Below are 22,767 nucleotides of genomic sequence, written 5' to 3'. Positions count from 1 at the left end.
CTAGGCAGCAAAGAGCCGCAGGTCCGCTAGCTCCGCTCGCCTCCCCAGGGGAGTGGGGCTTGTCACACGCTCGCTCGCTCTCACAAGGGCTGCTGTCCATCCCCGGCCTGGGGGGGTGAGGGATCACTAAGACAGAGGAAACCCGGAAACCCTGTGTGTGTATATGTGTTTTACACCTCGGTTGCGTCACCCAGAGAGGTGTAACGAGCCAGCCCATACGAGCTAGCCAGAGGCCCAAGAGCCTAATAAGAGCCACAAGTTAGGTTAGGGACATAGTATAACGTATTGCTTACGGGACATGACAGCAGCGTACTCCTGGCTTCTTGACACACCTGACTCGCGGACTCGCTAGGTCGACCCAGCTCAGCTCGTCGGCTAGCTGCAGCACCAGACGCAGTTTACAGCTGTAGACGTCCGCATGCATGCAGTCCTTCTTTCCGCTGTTGCATGATGCAATTTCCATCATCATTCCTACTGCGCTGTACAGTCGCACACGGCTTTCTGAGAGGCGCAATGCACACGTACTGATACTGCTCTATATGATTGCCCTCTTGACGTCTATCCGCCTCGCAAACCGACCCTGCGCGCTGTTGATCTTTCCCACCACTCGCTTCTCTGCGACCGCCGTTTGATCCTCCTCCGGCATCCCCCCCTCTGGACCGAGCGAAGGATGTGGGCGTCCGTTGCCGCGGTGGGTGCATGGGCGAGAGGGCGGGCGGGGCCCCGGGGTGGGGGGATCTTGAAGGGCGGGCAGGGCCGCGGCCCGGGGGAGATCTTGAGGGGCGGCCAGCGAAGCCCCCGCTTGCAAGCTTACCACCATTATGGACATAAGCACACAAGGTTATATTAGCGGGCTGAATTTCGTCCGGGGGAAATGGAGAGCCGGGGGGGGGGGACGAGGAGAGAAGGGGAAGATGGCCGGATATCACCAGGCGGCTCACACCTGTCAGCAGCTTGGAGCAAAGTGGTGCAGCGAAGGTGGTCCTGAGCAGCAGCAACAGCAGCAGCAGCAGACCTGGCATAGACGTAGGTGTGAACCGATTCTGTTGGCATGACCGGAAGGTTTGCTGTGGAATGCACCCGATGTACTCGGTGCCCCGGCAGATCAGAGACGAGAAAAAACGGTTGTTTATCCCTTTACATGCGCCATGCTTGAGATGCTAAACCGGGTGTGCATGCCCCATGCCCCATGCCCCATGGCTATTTGTACTTGCTTTGGCCCTCGCTTCAATTTCCTTTCCTTTCCTTTCCTTTCCTTTCCTCACCATTGATTACCGCTTGGGTCAGTTTATTTATTGGGTAGTATGTCCTTCCTCGTATCGTATCACCTTCCACGGCCTTCGTTAAGCCCCACTGCTAATCAAGCTGTTCCTCCACCAACAACACTGGCACATCCCACTCGCCTCTGGCTCAAAATCCCCTTCCTCCACAGCGCGCCAGCCGCCTTCGCCGCCGCCCGTTCCCCTCGCACCGCCGCGAGCGCCGCCCAGTAACGACACAGTGCCGCTTGGTGCGTATCTCCGTGTGGTTGACTGATCCCGGACTGAGCGTCAACGGCTTTTGATACGGTTGGAACGTACGGATAAGTGTGTATATATATGCCGTACTGTACAACAGGTGCTAAACTGCTGGTCGCTGCCAGCTGCCAGCTGGCAGCCAGCGGTTCCGGTTTTTAGCAGTTTCAGGAACTCAAACAGTACTCCACAAATGTTTAATTAAATTACATGCACGAGTACGAGTCGAATCAGGTTCCGCAGGTCCGCCGCTGGAGCCTGGGAACCTTACTCCCTCCCTGTGTATGTCCGTATGTACTCACATGCAGCCAAGTACGACCTACGGCTTGTTAATGGCGACTGGCCTGGGGAGGGCCGCCTCGAGGTGTACGACGGAAAGCAGTGGGGCACGGTGTGGTAAGTGTGGGACATGTGGGAGCTGTGTGTGTGTCGACCCTACTGATGCGACGTCGATAAGTGGAGCTGCTCGTACAGTACATACTCCTACTATGCTATAACAACCAACATCGCCGCTCCTTGTCGTACATGCCGTACTTACGCAGTGACGACGGCTTTAGCAACGTGGAGGCGACGGTGGCTTGCCGTCAGCTTGGATACAATGAGGGCGTGGTAGTGCTCAGCACCCTTGTGTCGCGCACTTGGGGCATGGGTACTGGCCGAATCCTGATGGTGAGGGACCCGGAACGGAGAGCTTGTGTGTGGGGTGTGTGTGTGTGTGTGTGTGTGTGCGTGCGCGTGCGTGCGCTAGGATGAAACTGAGTACGAAATGAAGTATTTGCTCAGTCCAGCAGCGGGTGAGATTGCAGCAGAGCACCGAGGTGTTTGGCGGGTAGGCGGCCTAGAGAAGGAACATGCGAACAATATGTGTTGTGTCGTAGTGTGTTGTAAGTTTTACGTACGTGCGGCCACGTAGGACGTGGCTTCGCCAGCAGCTGCAACCGTTACAGGGCCCTCGGGCTGTGAGAGGGGATCTGGTCCCCTTGGCACCTATCTCCCGCGACTACTCCGCCGTCTGTTTTCTGTCTGTCTGTCTGTCGTTCTGCCTGCCTGCCTGTCTGTCTGTCTGTCTGTCTGTCTGTCTGTCTGTCTGTCTGTCTGTCTGTCTGTCTGTGTATCAGGTGTTACACTGCCAGTTGCTTGCTGCGCGTGCCGACGAATCATGATAACGTGCATTCGTTGATGGTTGGTTAGTTGGTTTGTTGATTAATTGGCTGATTGGTTGTTTAATGATGTGCAGAACAACGTCAATTGCAGTGAGCAGCCGCGGTCTGCTCGCCTGAAGCAGTGCAAGTACCAGAGCTGGGAGGACGGCTCCTACATCGACTGCTACCACACAGAGGTACGTACATACATACATACATACACCAACAACCCCACACTGCTGTTTTGTTTTATTTTATTGACCTGCGCCGCTTAGGACAAGGCGGTGCTGACGTGGTTCCCCTGCTTTGTGTGTGTGTGCGTATGTATGTGCGCGTGCATTTGCATTTGCATGTGCACGTGCATGTGCATGCGTGTGTGTGTGTGTGTGTGTCTCTCTCTCTCTCTCTCGCACCATGTCGTGCCAAACGCTGTTGCTTGACTCTGTGCCTGCAGGACGTCGGCATTCGCTGCTACGGTATGTTCTTTCAGTTCACGATCAGCATCGTCGCGAATCGCGTTGTTTATGTCCGTACATTCCCTGGTGTGGGCCTTACCCCCTGGGGCTTGGGTGGCCGCGCCGACCTGCCTGATGTACGGCGGACGTACCTGTATGTTGATGCACACTAGCATTAAAAGTGTATATCACTGTTCCGCTTGTAAGTTGTAAGTTGTAAGTTGTAAATTTGCACGGGGGGCGCGCGCCAAGGATAGACCTCCAGAGCATCGAGTGTACGGCACATACAATGCCATGCGTGTCGTAAGTTGAATAATGCTGTATAGCTCCTCGACGTTCGACAGATGCCTGCTGTTTGTTCGCCGCGCCAGCGCAAGCGTGGACAGAGCAGGGTTTTGGTGACACCAGAGTCCTACGTACATTTGATTTACACCACCTTGAATTTACACTTTGCAGGCAAAGGCGCTCCTCCGTCACCATCGCCGCCTCCGCCACCGCGCTCTATCATTCCGGGTGCGCAGTACGTATGTATGTATGCATGTATGCATGTATGCATGTATGTATGTGTGCATGTATGTGTGTATGCAGGTAGCCTGATAGACGCCGCCTGCATGATGCTAACCCATGATGCTCGCTGCAATGCTGGCCTGCCGGCGTTTTACCTGCAGTCCTGAGCTGTATACTAACTGTCGTACGGCGCACACCACCAATACATTATTTCTATATACGCTCGAGAGCGCATTCCTTCTAGCATCTTGCGAGGTCTTTTTGGCGGACAGCTACTACACCATGCACTTGCACGTTCATTCAAGTGCACGTTCATTCATGTGCACGTTCACTTGCATTCTAACCCTGTGTGGTTGCTGCTGTGCTGGCGCTGCTGGCGCTGCTGGCGCTGCTGATGCCACTGCCGCTGTGTGGCACACCTACATCCGCCTGTAGGCCGCTGGGCGAACCTGGCAGCCGGTCGCCCGACGTACGCGTCCTCCTACCTGGGCGGCAGCGCCGCAGTGGGCTACTGCGAGAACGATCAGTGCCTGCCGTCGTACGCCACCGACGGCAACACGTCCTCCCCTTTGAGGACCTTCCGCACCGACCAGGGCGATATCAACCCTTGGCTGTCCATCGACCTGGGCAGCCCGATGATGCTGGTGCAACGCATCGTGCTCTTCTACCGTCTGGACTGCTGCGGTGACGCCATGGGGGGTGTAGAGCTGCGCGTGGGCAACACCAGCATCTCCCGGCCTAGCGATGTGGGCCTTATCCGCTCCAACCCGCTGGTGTGGAGCGAGAAGGACGCCGGCGCTACCGGCGGTGTGCTGGACGTGAGCCTGCGTGCACCGGTTGCGGGCCGGTGGTTGACGCTCCAGAACAGCCGGAACACAGCGTACTACATGACCCGGGTGCTTGAGGTGGTGGAGTTGCAGGCTTACGGTATCGATACAAGTGAGATGCATCGCGCGACGGAGCGGTTTAGTGCTTTAGTGCTTGTTGCTGTGCATTGTGATGATACGTGCGCCCTGTGGAATCGCGTTGCACGCACGAGGACGAGGGCAGGTGTGCGGGGCAGCATGCATACACACGAAAAGCGAGATACACACGGCGATACAGACGCTGTAGGTTTCCGTGCATGGATGGAGGTGCAGTGAGTGAGGGCATGAAGCATTATTGTGGATATAGCTGGGTACGTGAATTCCCCCATCAGGTGATGCGCCAAGGTGGTGCGCCGCTTACCTGTATGTTGTGTGTTGTGGAGCAAGCGCATTGCCATGCACAACAGCAACGATGTGCCTGGCTCAGCTATCCCTCCTACGTGACGTGACGTAACACATAGGGGTTTTGCACTGTGGATGGAACCCAGCTGCCGCACTCGCGGTGCACGTTTACAGACAGTCTTCGGTTTGAAAGGGTGCATGCTGCCAACGAGCACGCTGCGGTACGTTAATCTTGTGGCATATGGTGGGGTGGTCCGTGGCGTGCCATTCCTTTCACTTCGTCGTTTCACCGCTCGCTCATTTACCGCTTGCTGGCAGGTCGCCCCAATCCCCCCAGTCCACCACCTCCCCGGCCTCTGTCACCGCGGCCGCCACCGTCAGGCCCCTTCATTCCCGGTAGGTGGGTAGGTAGGTGGGTAGGCAGGTACGTAGGTAGGTAGGTAGGTAGGTGGGTAGGTAGGTAGGTAGGTAGGTGGTTAGGTAGGTCGGTAGGTCGGTAGGTGGTTAGGTAGGTAGGTGGGTAGGTCGGTGGGTTACACCGCACCACCGCCAGTTGGAGCGGATCTGTGCCGGCCCACCTCTGTGCCGGCCCACCACGCGCTTCCTGCATGTGGCTGTGTGATGCATGAATGCCACCCACCCAGCACTTTTGCCTTGCACGGCCTAATATTCATGTCCGGCTTTCTTTAAGGTTGTCTTAGCAGCTACTACCACAATCAACCAACTAAGCAACTAAGCAACTAAGCAAGCCGGTGCATGTGACGTCATTACACGTTCGCATGGACATGTTGCGCGTTCAGTGGTACGCGTCTGACAACCGTCTGCCTGTTGGAGACGGATGCTTGATGACTTATCGGTGATGTTTTCAACCACCGTGCCGTACACGACCAACTTTCGATTATACAGGTGCCATCGCGGCGGGCTCCTTCCACACCTGCGTGATGTCGGCAAGCCCGGAGACCCTGAAGTGCTTCGGGTGAGCTGTTGCTGTAGTGGATGGCCGCCGAAAATGGGCCTTACAAGATGCTGGCACAACGCTTTAGCGCGTAGTTATGGACGATGTGTGTAAAGTCGTACTGTACGGCAGCTACAGCTACCATCACATATCCGCAGGGTGCTGTGCATGAATGCAACTGCACATGCATGCATGCATGCAGCTGCATGTGCATGGGTCTGTACCTGGGGAATGTACATCAGGGTGGTTGGGAGCGACGACGAATTTCGTTAATCGTGCTTGCCTACTTGGCGTTACTGGTTAACAAAAACTGTACTGCCGCCGTGCGTGGCTCGTATATGTATGTATGTATGTATGTATGTATGTATGTATGTATGTATGTATGTATGTATGTATGTATGTATGTATGTATGTATGTATGTATGTATGTATGACGTTGATTACACTGTGGGCTGAAAAGCCGGGGGCCCAGGGCCGAAGCACAGCGCGGGGGGGGGGTGCATACGGCTGGTTAGTCTCATGCACTCCGCCCCCGGGTCAGACCGCACGGGAAACGACGGCCGGCACGCAACAGCGCTTGTTTGGCGCTCCAACTAGACGGGATCTATGCCCGTTGGTCTCCTAACATAAACGAAGTCGCAACTGGGGGGCTCTTCCTGCCGACCGAACGAACCGAGCATCTCAGAGAGCTCGCTACCAGGACTTGGGCGACCGGGAGCCCGACGAGTCTTCCCGGGCTGGGGAGGTCACCAAGCTCAAAAATCCTCACGCAAAAAAGAGCGCAAAGAGCTCACACCACAAGACGCCAAACAGCCTCCTGAGACTACTACCCTCCTCCGCCTCTCCCTCCCTGGGCTAGTCCAGGGGAGATAGCCCCCGTCGAGGGGGTAACACCGCACAAGTCCGCGCCCTTCCACAGCACTGGGTCTAAATTGAAAAGTACTCAAACGGGAAGACCCTGCGGCAACGCAGGGCGATCAAGCCTCCGGAAACCACAGGGGGGGAGGGTAGCCAGCTCGGCGCCCCCCCAATACCGCTCTACCAAGATATGTATGTATGTATGTATGTATGTATGTATGTATGTATGTATGTATGTATGTATGTATGTATGTATGTATGAATGTATGCTTGTATCTATGATTCCACACGTCAGGAGCAATACCTTCGGGCAACTCGGCGTCGGGGATCTCGACAACCGCGGCAGCCAGCCGGGTCAGATGGGCTCCGCACTGCCCACTGTGAACCTTGGACCCCGGCGGGTCGTCGCCGTGACGGCCGGCTGTTTCCACACCTGCGCCCTTCTGCAGCCAGGCGGTTTCGTCAAGTGCTGGGGGTGAGTGCGTCTGCAGCAGCTCGCATGAGCGTGGGTCGCATATGCAGGGCATATAGACGCGGCCCAACAAATGTCATGTGCGCGTTTTGGAGCTAATAATCCCATAGCTTGGAATCTCTTAACTGTGACGATAGCTGAATGGCGGTGGTGTTTTGTGTGCATGGCGGGTGTATGTACAGGCTGAATGATGTCGGCCAACTGGGGCTGGGCGACACTCGCAACCGCGGTGGCTTGGCCTGGGATATGGGCAGTGCGCTCCCGCCCGTGGACCTAGGCCCTGGCCTGAGTGCGACAGCTTTGGCTGCGGGATGCAACCACACCTGCGCCATCCTGCAGCCGGGTAACATCGTCAAATGCTGGGGGTGAGTAACGATATCGGCTTATGTAGATCGCGGTGGTGAATGCAGGTGAATGGTGACGTGCGCTTGCAGTTGTTTGGCACGGCTGCTGCGGGTTTCATAGTCATGGCGAACGCCTGTCATGCAGCTGCAGCCAGTGCCTTTCCTGCCTCGGTGTTAGACATGCAACCAGTCATATCGTTTTCCTACTACAACAAAACATGCTGCTATCTGCCCCACGGTACCACCACGCTGCGCTTACAACACATGTGTTTGCACTTGGCTTGGTTCTGTCTTCTTAGTTTACAAGCAGTGGGCCGGAAATGATAGATGGTTTGGCATAAGTGATGATGCATCCAGCGGGCTGCATGGCAGGCATCGGACATACATACATACATGCGGGCTTCATGTTGAGGCTCCCTTGTTAACAATCCATGCATAGGCCCCGCCAGAAATGCTAACATGTCATGTAAAGAAACATGTTTACGTAGAGGCCGGTGCTCCACTTTACTATCCGCTTCACTGCGCTGTGTCCTGCCGTGTTACAGCAGCTGAGCCGCCAGCCGCCGGCGGCTCAGCTTGATAACAAACAACCTGCCGGCCGCGAAAACCCCTCCCAGCACTGATCCATGTTGAAAGTTGCACTGGCAGCCGATATGGTGATGACACTTTCCTGAGGGCCGCAGCAGGGGCGCACGTGTGCACGATGGATGCCTTTGGCAACGTGGTTCTCCTGTCGGTTATGTTTTGTAGCGCCTGTAGGGTGTATCACGGGATCACCCTTTCGCTGGTCGGTATTTTTCTGCAGTCGTGGTGAAACACTATGCCCTGGTAAAGCACACATGTACGTGCCTTGCTGCGACGCCTCGCGATCATGCTGATTGCAGGTTGAATACCAACGGGCAGTTGGGCCTTGGTGACACTCGCAATCGCGGCGGGGATTCCGCTGATATGGGAGCTGCCCTTCCGGCCGTGGACCTGGCTGGCTCGGGCTCGAATCTCACTGCTGCCGCTCTGTCGTTGGGCGCGTCGCACTCGTGCGCGCTCATGAACCCAGGCGGGCTAGTGAAATGCTGGGGGTGCGTGCGTGTGCGTGCATTCGGGCGTGCAAATGGGTGACATCCCCAAAATATTGAATTGCACGCGTACGTGTTTGTCATGAGCTTGATTGCGCGTTAAATTAATGAAATTCTGATTTTGCTGCCTGTCCACAAAAAATCAGAAATATGACCCCAAGGCATGTGATTTCAAAAATCTCATTCCAGCCCCTGCCTGGCATGGAAAAAGCATCATGTCATCGGTTATTACACACAAACTAACGAAATGGTGTGGGGACGAGTTGAGTCGTTTGTGAGTAAATGTGTGCACATTTGCCGTACATGCATGTACGTTTGCACTATTATCACCTTCCCCTAAACGGGTGACCCTTATGGCTTTGATCTTCATGCCGCCGGTAAGTACCTTTTTGTATGTGTGCATATATTTGTGCATGTTTGCACGTATGTACACAGGGCCAACATGGAGGGTCAGCTGGGTCTAGATGACACGCTTTCTCGCGGCGATGAATCGGGCGAGATGGGGGCTGCTCTAAAAGCCGTGGACCTGGGTCGTCGAGCCAACGCGGTGGTGACGGAGCGGAGCCATGTGTGCGTGCTGCTGTCCACTGGCGGTGGCAATGTCAAATGCTGGGGGTAAGATACCCCTACATACATACGTACGCACCGATGTATACAGATATGTACGTTATATATGTGCACGCACGTACATGCATGGCTCGCTACACAGCACGTACAACATCTGTGGTCAGGAAACAAGGAAAGCTGCCGGCTGGAGAACGATTCCTCTGAACGGCATTTTTTGAATGTACGTATGCCTCGCCTGATGACCGCGCCCAACCCACTTGGTGATCCGCAGGAGCAACAGCCAGGGCCAGCTGGGGCTGGGGGACACCGAGAACCGAGGGGACGGCGTGGACAGCACCGGCAACATCACGAAGGAGATAAGCCGGGACCTTCCCGAGGTCTCTCTGGGCCGCAACTTTAGCGCATCAGTGCTGGCGGTGGGCGAGTTCCACACCTGCGCCATCCTGCAGCCTGGGGGCATCGTCAAGTGCTGGGGGTGAGCGAATGTGTGTGTGAGGGCGGGGGGCGTTGGTTGGTTGGTTGGGTGGGTGGGTGGGTGGGTGCCAAGGAAATGCTCAGGCAGAAAGGGCTCCTGGAGGAAAGTTGTTGTGGAGACTATAATGCTTGCTAGCTATGGGGTACAGGCGGGATTGGGGTTCACTACTAGTCGTCGTCGTCGTCGTCGTCGCAAAACCGCGACTCGTTCGCCTGGCTGGCTGCCTACCTGGCTACCTACGTAGTTGATGAGGAGCCAGCAGCGACCGCAGCTGTGTCGTGTAGTGTCCTTTCTCCCGCGCGCAGTGCCTGCGGCAGCAAGCTCACGTTTCCGTGAACCAGCAGACAGACAGACAGACGGACGTACGGATGTAAAATATCACCACTGCGATCTTGGTATATGGATTTTAAGAGGGTCGCGTGCACGAAACCAGTCTCAGATCGCGTCGGTCATCTCCCCGCATCTACTCAGTCGATAACTCCATTCTATCCGGAACCCTGGAATGCTCATTCCCCGCAGCGGCAACAAGTCAAGCCAGCTGGGATTGGGTGATAAGAAGGCTCGCGGAGACTCTGCTGGCGAGATGGGCAACAGTCTGCCGGTGGTGGACCTGGGGCCGGGCCTGGAGGCGACCGCGCTGGCGGCTGGCGCCCGCCACACCTGCGCGCTCCTGCAGCCAGGCAACATCGTCAAGTGCTGGGGGTGAGTCGCCACACGTGCTTCCTTGGTTGCCTGCCCGCGACTATTACGGCATGTATGTCTGCATGTCTGCATGTCTGCATGTCTGCATGTCTGCATGTCTGCATGTCTGCATGTCTGCATGTCTGCATGTCTGCATGTCTGCATGTCTGCATGTCTGCATGTCTGTAGTGTTGGGCGTCTTTTGATCCATCCACCCCAGCGGAACTCGAACATCAGTAATGTTGCTGCATCGCTAATGTGCGTAACATATGTACACACATACACACTCCCATCTGTCCCGTTCCATTGCATGTGTACACATAAGGTCTTTCGGAGCATGTGTATGTGTAAAAATCGGCTTCCCATCCGACATACATACACGCAGATCAAATGACTACGGAGCCCTCGGCTTGGGTGATCGCAGCGACCGAGGCCAGCTGCCAGAGGACATGGGCGTCAACCTGCCGCCTGTGAACCTCTAAACAGCCTTAGTGGGACTGCTTTTCATATCGGGGTCTTGGTAGCTCACGGGGAATCGGAAGCCTGTCACCCGCTAGGTGCAATTTGCAAAGTATTAATGCTTAGGGCTGTTCACGGCTTAAGGTCGTGCACGGCTTAGGGTTGTGCGCGGCTTAGGGTTGTGCACCCTGAGCACGTCTACCTAGCACGTGAGAGTTGGCTTGCTGACGTTTGGGAAGCAGCATGGCAGCAAGCAAGTCCGGCAAGGATGTCGGTGTGCATTAGTCAAGGTGTGTGGCACGAGGTCTGTGCGAGAAATAAGCCACTGGCCGCTGATGGGGGATGCCAGGGTAAACCCCTACATGGCAGTTCGGCTCAGCGCACAGCTGCCATATTTTGACCTCCGTGGAGGCGTTGCTCGCTCGTGCCCGTTCCTCGTAGCTTATCATAAAGCAGCAGCAGCAGCAGCAGCAGGCGGCCAGCAGGACATTCCATCGATGGGCTGTCCCTAATGGCCCGCACCCAAGTGTGCATGCATGAGTACGGAGTAGTGTCCGAAGTAAGGTCCGTAAATCCGAGCAGGTGACGCGGCGCTAATCCATTCGTAAAAATGCACAAGAAGTTTTTCTGCTTCCCCATTATCTATGTGTATGTATGTAAGTAAGTATGTATGTATGTAAGTATGTGTTAGCGTATGCTTTGTTGAGTGTGGGATGCTGACCGGCGGTGAGTAACGGTGATACAAGACGTCGATAAGTAAGACACATAGATGCTTACACGCCGCACGCAAGCGCGCAAATGACGTGGCCTGACCAACGCGTGCGTGCGTGCGTGCGTGCGTGCATGTGTATACATGTGTGCATCGCTCAGACGGCAGCGGCGGTGGCGGCGGCGTAGTTACTAATGTATTCTCTGCGGGCGGATTTACATGACGGCGGCCCCGCACTGCTGCCCCGCACACAGACGCTCACACGGCCGACATCGGTGGCGTTCATGGAGCGTGCAGCATCCGGCTGCTTGCTTGCTTGCTCTATCTAGCCAGCCAGAGCGAGTGAACTAGCAGGTTGCGCCTATATTAGGTAATAGGTATTCGCTATTCCGGGGGGGTGGATATGGGGGGGGTCCACGCTTTGCTTTTCCTACGTGTTTTTTTACGAACGGAGGGAAGTGGATGGACATGCGTTGGCGTGGTGGATCTACCTGACAGTTGCTATTCACCCACCAGGCACTCTGTGCTATCGTGCGCGCTGCTAGAGAAAAATACGCGGTGTGCAGGCGTGTCCGTGCAATCATGCAGCCCAGGGATGCCGACTACACGCCAGGCGTGCACGCAAAAGCCATGCATGCAAGGGGGCCACGTGCCGCGCACGTATTGAATATGTCGGCCGGGTATCATCGTACGGCCAGGCACAAGGAAATCTCGCCTTTGTAAACCCAAAACCTTCCCTCGCCTTATTGTTGGCCGAAAGTTATGAAGGGTAAAAATTTTAGCTGTCGGACCCAACGCGGCGTCCGCCAGTCAGTCCGCCCGTCTGGTGAACATATGCACGATGATGTACCCTTGGGTGTTTTGATCGCAGTGTATGATTGCAGATTCGCCGTTCACTGCACGCTGCGTACGTGCGGGCGCAGTACCCAGAAGCACGTGTAAGCACGTGAAGCACATGAGCCTGCCGCAGTCACCCTATACGTGCATTGCTAACGACAGACCCTATTCATACGGCACGTCTAGGGTGCAAGAGCCAACGGAAAGGGTGTCATCCCAGCCTGCAGGCTGGATCTTACAGCCTGCTGCCTGAGGAAAGTTCACCCTGCTGGCTCGGACATCCTGGGGGTTGAGGGCATCCTGGATTGATCGGCGTGGAGCAGCAACTGTAGCTTATTGCCAAACAGTTATCGTCTTCAGGACAGGGAAGCGTTAAGGTGCATTAAAATTAGTGCCATCCTTGAGGTTGTAACACGTGCCCGCCACTGGAATTTGCAGTTTTTTTTCTGGGCTCGTACTGTTTGCCGACATACGTGCGCAGCAGCTGCTGCAGCGCCTGCAGGCGGCCAGCAGCTGCAGGCAGGAAGGCGGGTAGGCAGAGGGGCGTCAACGGGCACAAATCCGTTGCCGCGCAGACTTCGCTCATATTAGACGTTCCAGCATGCCTACTGAACACAGAAGGAACATTTAACACGACGATAAAACGAATATTTGTATTTATCTTCCTCGGTACATGAATTGCCCGTCCTAGTAAGGCCTCACCGCAAACGTATGTAGTTGTGTTAGAAACTTTTTCCATCATTGATTTTCGCAGTTCCAGTTAGATATCTTGAACCGCCTTGAAGCCGAAAGGTGCATTATCCCCGCAGTCAATAACACCGAACACCCTAGCAGTGCATTTTAGGAGTATCACTATCGCCATCTTTATCGTACCAGCGACCTATTTTGGTTTTCATCGGATAGATGATGAAAAGCGCCCGCCATACTAGTATTGTTTGGTGCACCTTTCTAATTGCAATGGTACTTGCAATTATACAGCTTAAATAACAAAAGTACGTTTTATTAGCTTAAATAGTTTTGGAACTCCATGGCAGTACCGTGTTATTTTTTCCGTTCCTGTAGGCTTCTTGATACATGCATATCATGACATGCATGCTGCTGCCCAACGAGCGAGCCACTCAAAGCAGGGGGCGAAACCGGCTGTCGCATAAGGATCCGTCAACTAATCGAACAGCCCTGCCTACTTCAAGTATTTGGATGTACGCATAATTTCCTGCATTTAATGCATCTAATAAAATTTATTGGCTTTTAATAATGCAAACAATGATATGCATTGTACAATTGATGGGACAATCACGTGTACGAACTGTGACTTCGTTATAAGATCGCAACAATGCGTAAGAAGAGCTGCAAACGCTCACGAGGCATGGACGCATACTGCAGGTGTGTAATCCACCAGCTGGTGGATTACAAAATGTTCAACCGCAGCACGTCCGAATCGAACATCCCCTCGCATAATATTTTAGTAACCAAATGTATCTCTGCAGCAGCTAATGCGCCCGCTGCTTGTTTTTTTTTCGAAATATACCATCATATATTTTGCAGTGCTCAAGGAAATCAATCTGTCTGGGACTGTATCGCTATGGTAGCATCCCACCATGCATCTAGCTTATGGCAGCTCATCGGCACATTCATCTTACAGCAGAAATTTACGAAACCTAACGGAACGCAAGCAGCCACAAGTTTCAAGACATCTGGCGTCAGCCTCATCCACCCTTCTGTCTTCTATTTTCCACTTCAAGGAAAACAATCGAGGATATTTGCCGCCACGATAGGAATGACCCGATGATAGAGTGATCTGTCACATAAATGGTTGAATGGCAGCTGCGAGATTCGCCAGCCGCACCGGAGGCAACTGCTGTTCGATGCTCATCAACGCGCAGCGACCACTTGCATCGTACACCTTTACGGGCCACCTGACGTCGCGTTAATTGTTAAATTCTATATTCATCAGTGATGGTGTTAAACTAACAGACCAATCTGTAAATGCGCATTACCTTTCTTGCGCTCTAAATTTGGAAAGCTTACCGGTACAATACCTGCGCAGTAACTGCGAGGGGCCGACTATCGTGCCAGGAAGGACCTACATAACGAACATTTTTTAGGAAAAGAAATCCTGTTGGCTAAATGGCCACCCTCTGCAGGTGGAACGAGCGCCGAAATGTGACGACATCCACCATTTTGACTCACCTTGCATATATTAACTTGAGTATATGGGAGAGGACTATTATGTCATGATGTCTTGAATGCCATGGGTTTCAGGTTGGGTAGAGCAAAGCTGTCACCGTCGGGCTGATTGTTGATAATCAGTTGGATGTCGAGAGCCGCGAGAACCCAATGTGTTCTACGCAAGCTTTGCACACCAGCTTTGCAGCATTTCATAGTATACGATTTGACTTATTTAGGGATTCGTGCGTGCTGGGTCCCGATTGTAATCGCTACTAGCGTGACAAAGAGAGTGCACACTGCAGCTGCATGCCGGACCGTACACGCTTGTGCTTTGGCCGTTACTATCCTACCGGATTTACACATGACAGTCCAATCATCATACACAGCTTCAATGATAATGCGTCAATACCTATTAAAACATCTGACCACCTGTGTCTAGGTTGCGGGGCCCCACATTTGGCCGAATCCACTTGGTAAGGAAAATGGCATGTTTAACATCAAAAACTGTTTATTCACATCAGACGCAACGATAGCAAAATAATGACTCGACCCTGATAGTAGTCGGTGATCCTACGCCTAGATCCGATGCCATGAGCCGATAGTCATAATGGTGATGTGTAGATTACGTTTCGTCTAGTTGTCTGGCTGCCGCAGGATGCTGAGCCGCTGTATGGAGGTACATGTCTCAAGCTTCCGGCGAACCCCTTTCTCGCAAGCACCGCGCCGTCTGGACTGCCAGCAGGCAGCTGCTCCTGATTTCGATTTTTTTTCAAGTGGCTTTGGTTGATCACATTAGCGCTGCTTCGAGTGGCGGCTTTGTGTGTGTCATCTCAGACGCCGTAGACATTAGCACGGTGAGCAGCGATCCTACGGTCTCATCCCCCTTGCCGGACACTGCTTTCTACATAGTTGCGAGTTAGGATAACGAATGTGCATGCCGGTCTTGCTGGACGCTCACCCATGCGTCACATACAGCCGGCATCGGCCCCGCCCGTCCAGCCTTGCGCGATTGTCAACCCGCGGCCGCCAGTATATAAGTTCTTGAATAGCTGGCATTGGCAGCGCTTGGGGGGAAGATAAATGACCCGCATGCATTGCTCGGAGTGTACAGTAGGGGCTCCCAGTATGTATAGCTCGGAGTGTATGTAGAGTAGGAGGGCCCGATGGAGGGTTCCTGACCTAACGAAAAAGGGAACCGCGATAAGCGTTCGCCGTCCGCCGTTCTTTGTGGCAATCAACGACCGATTTACACACACACACACACACACATACACACGCGCACACACACATGCGCACGCACGCAGATATATACACACATACATACACACGTACATACACACACGCATGCACACAGCGTGAACACGCGCATGTTATGTCACCCCTGCGTCAGAAGACGCGCAACAACCACGTGTTTGCAACACATAAAAGATTATCATTACCACCTTACTTAGGGTTTATGCAGTCAATCTGGCCATGCGTGTATATATGTGTGTGTGAAGCCACAGCTGAGTTGAGTGTTTGAAAGTGGACCTCCATCGGTCAGCTGGCGCCCTCAAAACCGGTGGCAATCATGTGTAAGAGATAATTTGCCGCGTATCGTTGTTAGTGAAAGAAGCTTTCGAATGAATACGCCCGGCTCATGCAAGTGCAAGAGGCCCCGGCAAACAAACAGGGTTTTGGGCAGTCGGCATGCCGGGGCCGGGAATAGCGATGCAGCCGTGCGCCGCGTTGTGTGTATAAATAAGCACGGTTGCAGGCAAGCATGTATGCGTGCCCGCCCTGCTCGCCTCGCCGCCTCACCTGCCTGGTGAAAACAAAAATCTAATGTAAACCCCCGCGAGGCTTAGCTAGGCCCTGCACGCTCCGCCGGCATCTTGCCGGCAGATACAGGTAGGTGGCTGGTGCACGACATGGTGTGTGTGTAACCGCACACCCGCAGCTAGGTTGTCTACGCGTTTTGGACGTGGCGATGGATAGATGAGCGGTAACACCCAAGCGTGTATATGTACATTTCCCGTGCATTTCGCACGGAGGCCGAGCGCAATCACACAACAGCGCATTGCCACATGCAGCAGCAGCTAGCGCAATGGTTCTTTCCTTGCTTAGTCAGCAGCCTTCGGAAAACCCTATTTTTATGGTTTCTTAGTACGTTTGGCCGCAGCCGCATCCAAGGAGGGCTGCGGGCTGCAGAAGTTGGCTGTTGGGGTAGAAGTGCCGCGGGAGAGGCGAAGAGGAAAAGAAGGTGGTGGTGCATTATGCGCAGAAGAGCTTTCGAACTAAGTAACTGCAATGAAGTTAGTCACTTTATTGCTTCATTACTTTTGTTAATCATTGTCAACACCAGATCCCGACGATGACCAACCGCTGCATGCTGCATACTGCCTGCTCCTGCTGCTGCTGTTGCCGCCTGCTGCCTGCCGCCTGCCGGCACCGTTGTGTCTGTCCATACACACATTCGCTGCTCAGTGCCAAGCCACAGGGTGTGGGGAGCAGCTCCTCACAAGCCTCATCAGATCAGCGTTGGATGCGGCACCGAGCGACGCAAGTGGCATCCTAACCTTGGGTGGCTATACGACCGGATCTGTAAGTGTGTGAATGCATGTGTACGTCTGCTGGTATTTATACGTTTACCCGTTGGCTCGGTTCGCCGTCGTCATCATGCTAAACACACGTTCACACTTTTGTGTGAAGAAGGTAAAGAAGTTTGTCCAAAGGTTTGCCCAAAGGTTTGGGGCCTTCGCCCGATTCATCAGCGTGCCACTCATCCCAAGCACTGGCACGCATGTATTTATTACTCCGCTAACACGGCATCGTCACCAGTGAGGAGTATTGGGGCGGCTAGGACACCTACACCACCAGACCTCTATATGCGCAACGTTGTCTATCCGTGTGTTAGAATATATATGGGATGCAAGCATGCAAGTGGAACACAAGTGAAGAAGGGAATCCAGGCAGGGATGCTCCGCTACCGCAGTTCTGATGATAAGGATGTGCGATGAAGATACCGCCCAAACCGCCCAAACCACGTGCTAACTCACCGCTGCCAGTCGAGTTCCTGTGTACACAGCAGCCAGTCACGGAGATAGATAGCACGCGGGAGAAAGGCAGCAGCTAATCACCGCACCGCACACCGCTGCAAGTTGGGGGAGTTCGGTGTCAATCAGCCTTTCCCACTCCCTTCCCGTTCTCCACCTTTGCTCGAGCATTTTTAATCATGCTCCACCGTCACACGAGGAGGGGATTGATCCGTCACATGCATGCATGCATGCATGCATGACCTAGACGTGAAGCGGGGCCAGGAGATCTAAAATCTAAATACGCGTCGGTCAGCAGGCACCTTCGCATTCATCAACTGCGGTAGCCAACCCACGATGATTGACGGCCGGCCCACAGAGGGCATTCGCATGGATGCTAGCTTTAAACCATACCTAGCTCTAATCCAACCTGCCTGCATGCCTGTGAGGCTCGCTGCTGTACGGATGGACGTCTCGCATGCCTGGTATGCGAAACCTCCCCTTCGGCTTTTACTTGTCTGCCCGACTTACCCTTACCGTGAATACATGAATGAGCAGGCCGCTCGAACACAGCTGGAAAGTTGGGTCACGGATGCCGGGCATCCGGCATCCATTATTAAGTACGTGACGGACCCCGCCGAGATGGCGGCCCACAACCTGAGCCAGTACAAGCTGCTTTTTGTACCTTCAGATGACACGGCGACGGCTGGTGGTATGACCGACGCCCTTAACGAGGCCCTGATCGCCGCTCGGGATGGCATTGCCGATTTTGTGAATAACAAAGGTACGTTCTGCAAGTTGGCGTGTGTGGCTAGCTGGGTGGCTGGATGCGTGTGGGGGCGCCCTTGTCAACAGCAGCAACAGGGTGGCGGGAGTGGTAATGGTAATGGGGAGTCCATCACCCAGTGAAGGGAGGGAGGATGTTGAAGCCAAGATCTCCCTCCCGCTCAGAGGTAGGACAAGGCTTGGGCGCTAGGGAAGAGCAATACTTGGAAAAGGAAAAGTACGAAAGGCCAGGCAGCGAGACGCGGCGGACATTAGGCGTGAAGATGGTGTCGCGGATCGAATGTTGAAGGAGAACAACGGGGAATGAACGCTGCTACGCTGTTATTGTTGTCGGTAGCAGGCAACACGGAAGCGTTTTCTTATCGTAGCTGTTGTGCGGCGGCATGCATAACACTCGCTGGTATGACGTATGACCCACCTGCAGAACCCCCAGACAGGATTGCATCGAAAATGGGCACATAGCCCCGTAGAGCTAAATAACCTGATGACTAACATACCCCGGTAGATGCCCAACGGACGTGCGGTGGTTGAGGGTAGAGGATAGGGGGGAGCGCTGTTTCTTAATACACGAAGGCGGAACGGAAGGGTAAATAAAACTGTGCAGTTGGGCGTAAGCTAGGCCGAGCCACGTGCATCAGGATGTAGCAACAGAAATTCGCTGGTAAACAAAAGGAAGACAGGTGGGAGTAAGCTAAAGCACCGGTGGTGGTGGAGGTGCGCAGAGCTCTCGTAAGACGAAGGGAGAACCTTGGCTGGAGGCACGAAATAAAGATGCCGGTAGAGTGCAACAAGCGCGTGGAGGGATGGATCATCGTCATAGATGCCGGCGGTTGGGTGCCTTACTTGCAGAAAGTGGAACCTTAAAAATGCGATGGGTGTTTTTTAAGGTTGCACGGAGGCGATACAAGGCGGCTTTGTGTCCTAACCGCATTGCGACGTGCAGCAGCAATTCGCAATGCAAACCCGCGCAAGCTAAGCAACGCCGGGCCCAAGCAAGCAAACAAACCCGTCGGTGTTTTGGTTTTGAGGAAAGCTCAGCAATGGGAGTAGTCGCTAGGCTCCGGTAGCACTTTCTTTGGGGGCTGCCTGTGTATGTCGTATGGCGTACGTGTGCAGTGGCTTGTCGAATCGGCCAGCAGGTGCCCCGATTGCATCCAGCTAGCCAGATTGACACTGCAGTAGATGATATTTATATTATGTCATATTAAGTGTTTATCATATATCTATATATATCGTTATATAGATATAAAATATATATACAGTGCGTACGGCATGCATCTGGATAACTGACGTATGTATATGTATATAACTCTAGTTTCATTTTTTTGGCATGGCTTGCTGAGGACCGATCGCGATGTGTGCAGCGTCCTGTGCTCACAAGTCCATACCTTTCCATCAATCATGACTTAGCAAGCCCGTCGCTTTTACCGCATTTTTTAAAGCAGGGTAAAGCAGGCAGGAAATAAGGAATAATTAGCAACTGACCACTACACGCCATGCACGCTCTTCGTAATATGAACGCAGGCGGCTCGCTGATCATCCTGGCACAAAACCGGCTGGAAAAGCCGTACCACTTCTTGCCTACGGCGCTCACATTTTCGACAAGCGACGGCTACCAAGATGTGGATGTTACAAATGAGATGGCTGCGTTCTGCCCTGCCTGCAAGGACAAGTGAGCCATTTTCCATCTGCTGGCAGCAATAACGCAGGCGGCAGTTAGTTATATTTATATACATAGCGAGCACCTTCTTAGCCGGGGGAGGCTTATTACCTAGCAGCTCACTGGGGTCCTTGGCGTGCGCATGCCCACTTTATCCATGTTTATCGCATCCCTTTATCTATTTCTTGCAATGGGCGGGCATCTACATGTCTTCTGCACGGATGCTCGCTGCTGCAGTGCACAGCAGCCGCCTGCTGCAGGCAACTGCCTGATGTACGACACGTACGTACATATGCAGCCACAATACTTCTTCGCGCTCTCGTGGCCTTGCTTGATTTATAAATAGCCAAGGTGGCAGCAGGGGCACGCACGCTGGTAAGCGTGATTCACGTGAGGGTCGTGGTCGTACCCATCCGGGCCCCCAGCAACCGGCTATGTGCATTCTGTGCATATCACTAGAAGACGGGTGCGCATAAACCCTGCAAGTCAAGGGCAAGGGTTCAAGGGCAAGGGTTCAAGGGCAGGGGGGCAAAGGCAGGGGCAAGGGCAGGGGGGCAAAGGCAGGGGCAAGGGCAGGGCGGCAAGGGCAAGGCTTACATACTTACATGCACGCGTATGGACATACCCGTTCCCCGACATACATACGTGCACACAAATGCAATATCGTATACGTCAGACTGAAGACTGACCTGCTGCACGATTCAGCAGCTTCTAGTACCGTACTTGTAAGATGCTCGGTGATTGGCCACGCACAGCATTTCAAATACGGTCTCAGACCATCAAAACCAACCACTGGACGTTAGCAGACACTCGGGCTGGGAGTGTCTTCTTCTTCTTGGTTGGTTCCCTTTGTTGCTCCCGGTGTGTGGGTGTCTACAGTATTGTGGAAGCCGTGGGCAGCCAATAAAGCAAGCAACTGCATACGGGTTTGAGATCGTCTCTCTCTTTCTCTCTCCATCCTCACAGCAGCAGCCTCGTCAACAGCATCAGGTGGCGGAGCTACTTCACAGGGCCAGTCAATTGGGTGGGGCTACATGTAGCGGTACACGTAGCGCAGGCCTGTCCCGTATCCACTGGACCGGACCAGAAGTGCCAGGCTACAGGTGCGTCATGGGCCATATATACATGGTGGACAGCTTACAAACGGACAGTTCAGGTGTCACAGGGGCACATGCCTTTCGTCGAAGGGGTACGGGTATGGGAACCCGAAGCGAGATCTCTGTCCCGCCATCTGTCTGTCTGTCTGTCTGTCCCGCCATTTATCTATCTGCCTGTCTGTCTGTCTGCATGGATGCATGGAATGGATGCATGGATGCATGGATGCATGGATGCATGGATGCATGGATGCATGGATGTATGGATGCCCACCTGGGGTAGTGAGGTGGGGGGTGTAGGTATGCGGGTAGGGGTGGTCCTAGCTGGGTACCTCAGCTACATAGCTGTGTTAGAAGCACGTTGCTGCGGCAGCGGAAAGTTGGCCGTTTGCTGCAGCGGGTATACGGAAGCACATAATTATGTGATGTGCATATGTGCAGTTCTGTGCAGCACGAGGACTACACTGTCCGCCGAGAACTGCGACAACGACATCAAATATCAGTCAGTTGTTGATACGGGCTCCACAGCGCCCCGGCCCCGCCCTGGACGCCTCTGTGACGAGCAAGGAAGCGAGCCACAGCCCCCCCACCTCCAGGATGAAGACACATGCAAAAGAACTACCCCCTGCATACCCTCCTCTCCCGTGAATAATTCATCACAACCTGCGTCCCTGCTCCACTGGCTGCCGTCTTCTCCAGCTCCAGCACATCCCCCACGCCCACAACCTCCACTTCCAATTTCCACATCCCCCTACAACCCACCACTATCAGTCACCTTGCAGAAGTCGCAGTCGCCGTCGCCGCCGCAGGAAACTTCGTTACCGCCCCCGCCCCCGTGGCCACCCCCCCCGGCTGCCCAACCACAGCTTGGTTCCACCCCTCCGCCTCCGCCAGATGCACCGCCACCCTGCCGCCAGTCAGTTCGATCCTCTGTTAGCCCATCAATGTGGAATGTTGCCCTTCTAACTCCAGAGAGTTCTTCAATGTCCGCAGAACAGCTGACAGCAATTCAACAGGAACCCCCATTTTCCCAAACCGCCATGCCAACAGAGAATCTAGCCCCGAACCTAGCACTGCCTCAAACACCACTTAAACCAAGTTTCTTGGCACTACCTTTACCTACGACGACATCGCCTCCCGAGACGCATCCACATACCCCAACCCCTCCATCCCAGCCACGTCATCCATCTCTAGCACCACCTCCACAACCGCCACCTCCTCCACTACCACCGCCACCGCCGCCGTCGTTCCCACCACCACCACCACCGCCTCCTCCTCCCCTACCTCTCCCACCATCCCCATCACCTACATCCCAGCCACATCATCCTCCTCTCCCACCGCCTCCACCACCGCCACCTCCTCCACCACCACCGCCACCGCCGCCGTCGTTCCCACCACCACCACCACCGCCTCCTCCTCCCCTACCTCTCCCACCATCCCCATCACCTACATCCCAGCCACATCATCCTCCTCTCCCACCGCCTCCACCACCGCCACCTCCTCCACCACCACCGCCACCGCCGCCGTCGTTCCCACCACCACCACCACCGCCTCCTCCTCCCCTACCTCTCCCACCATCCCCATCACCTACATCCCAGCCACATCATCCTCCTCTACCGCCGCCTCCACCACCGCCATCTCCTCCACTGCCACCGCCACCGCCGCCGTCGTTTCCACCACCACCACCACCGCCTCCTCCTCCCCTACCTCTCCCACCATCCCCATCCCCTACATCCCAGCCACGTCATCCTCCGCTCCCACCGCCTCCACCACCGTCACCTCCACCAC

The 22,767-nt window shown here is 54.4% G+C and overlaps 2 protein-coding genes across 2 annotated transcripts; both read left to right on the top strand.

Moving 5' to 3' along the window:
* Positions 1-1,806: 1,806 nt before the first annotated feature.
* VOLCADRAFT_92579 (uncharacterized protein) lies at positions 1,807-10,733 on the top strand (the record flags this gene model as incomplete). The annotated part of the gene is made up of 16 exons (XM_002952018.1): positions 1,807-1,910; positions 2,057-2,183; positions 2,752-2,853; positions 3,111-3,265; positions 3,568-3,624; positions 3,780-3,922; positions 4,054-4,557; positions 5,208-5,222; positions 5,733-5,802; positions 6,935-7,114; positions 7,294-7,476; positions 8,340-8,531; positions 8,964-9,143; positions 9,367-9,570; positions 10,090-10,272; positions 10,637-10,733. 16 exons carry the CDS (start codon positions 1,807-1,809, stop codon positions 10,731-10,733), a joined length of 2,496 nt encoding a protein of 831 aa, XP_002952064.1.
* A 9,006-nt stretch (positions 10,734-19,739) lies between these two features.
* On the top strand, positions 19,740-22,722 carry VOLCADRAFT_92578 (uncharacterized protein; the record flags this gene model as incomplete). The annotated part of the gene is made up of 4 exons (XM_002952017.1): positions 19,740-19,897; positions 20,852-20,988; positions 21,846-21,895; positions 22,155-22,722. Coding segments are annotated over 4 exons (913 nt in total), but the record flags the coding sequence as incomplete, so codon positions are not given.
* Positions 22,723-22,767: the final 45 nt, after the last annotated feature.

The sequence above is a fragment of the Volvox carteri genome, assembly GCF_000143455.1.
Source record: "Volvox carteri f. nagariensis unplaced genomic scaffold VOLCAscaffold_27, whole genome shotgun sequence".
NCBI lineage: Eukaryota > Viridiplantae > Chlorophyta > Chlorophyceae > Chlamydomonadales > Volvocaceae > Volvox > Volvox carteri.
This window is presented reverse-complemented; position numbering and strand designations above follow the sequence as displayed.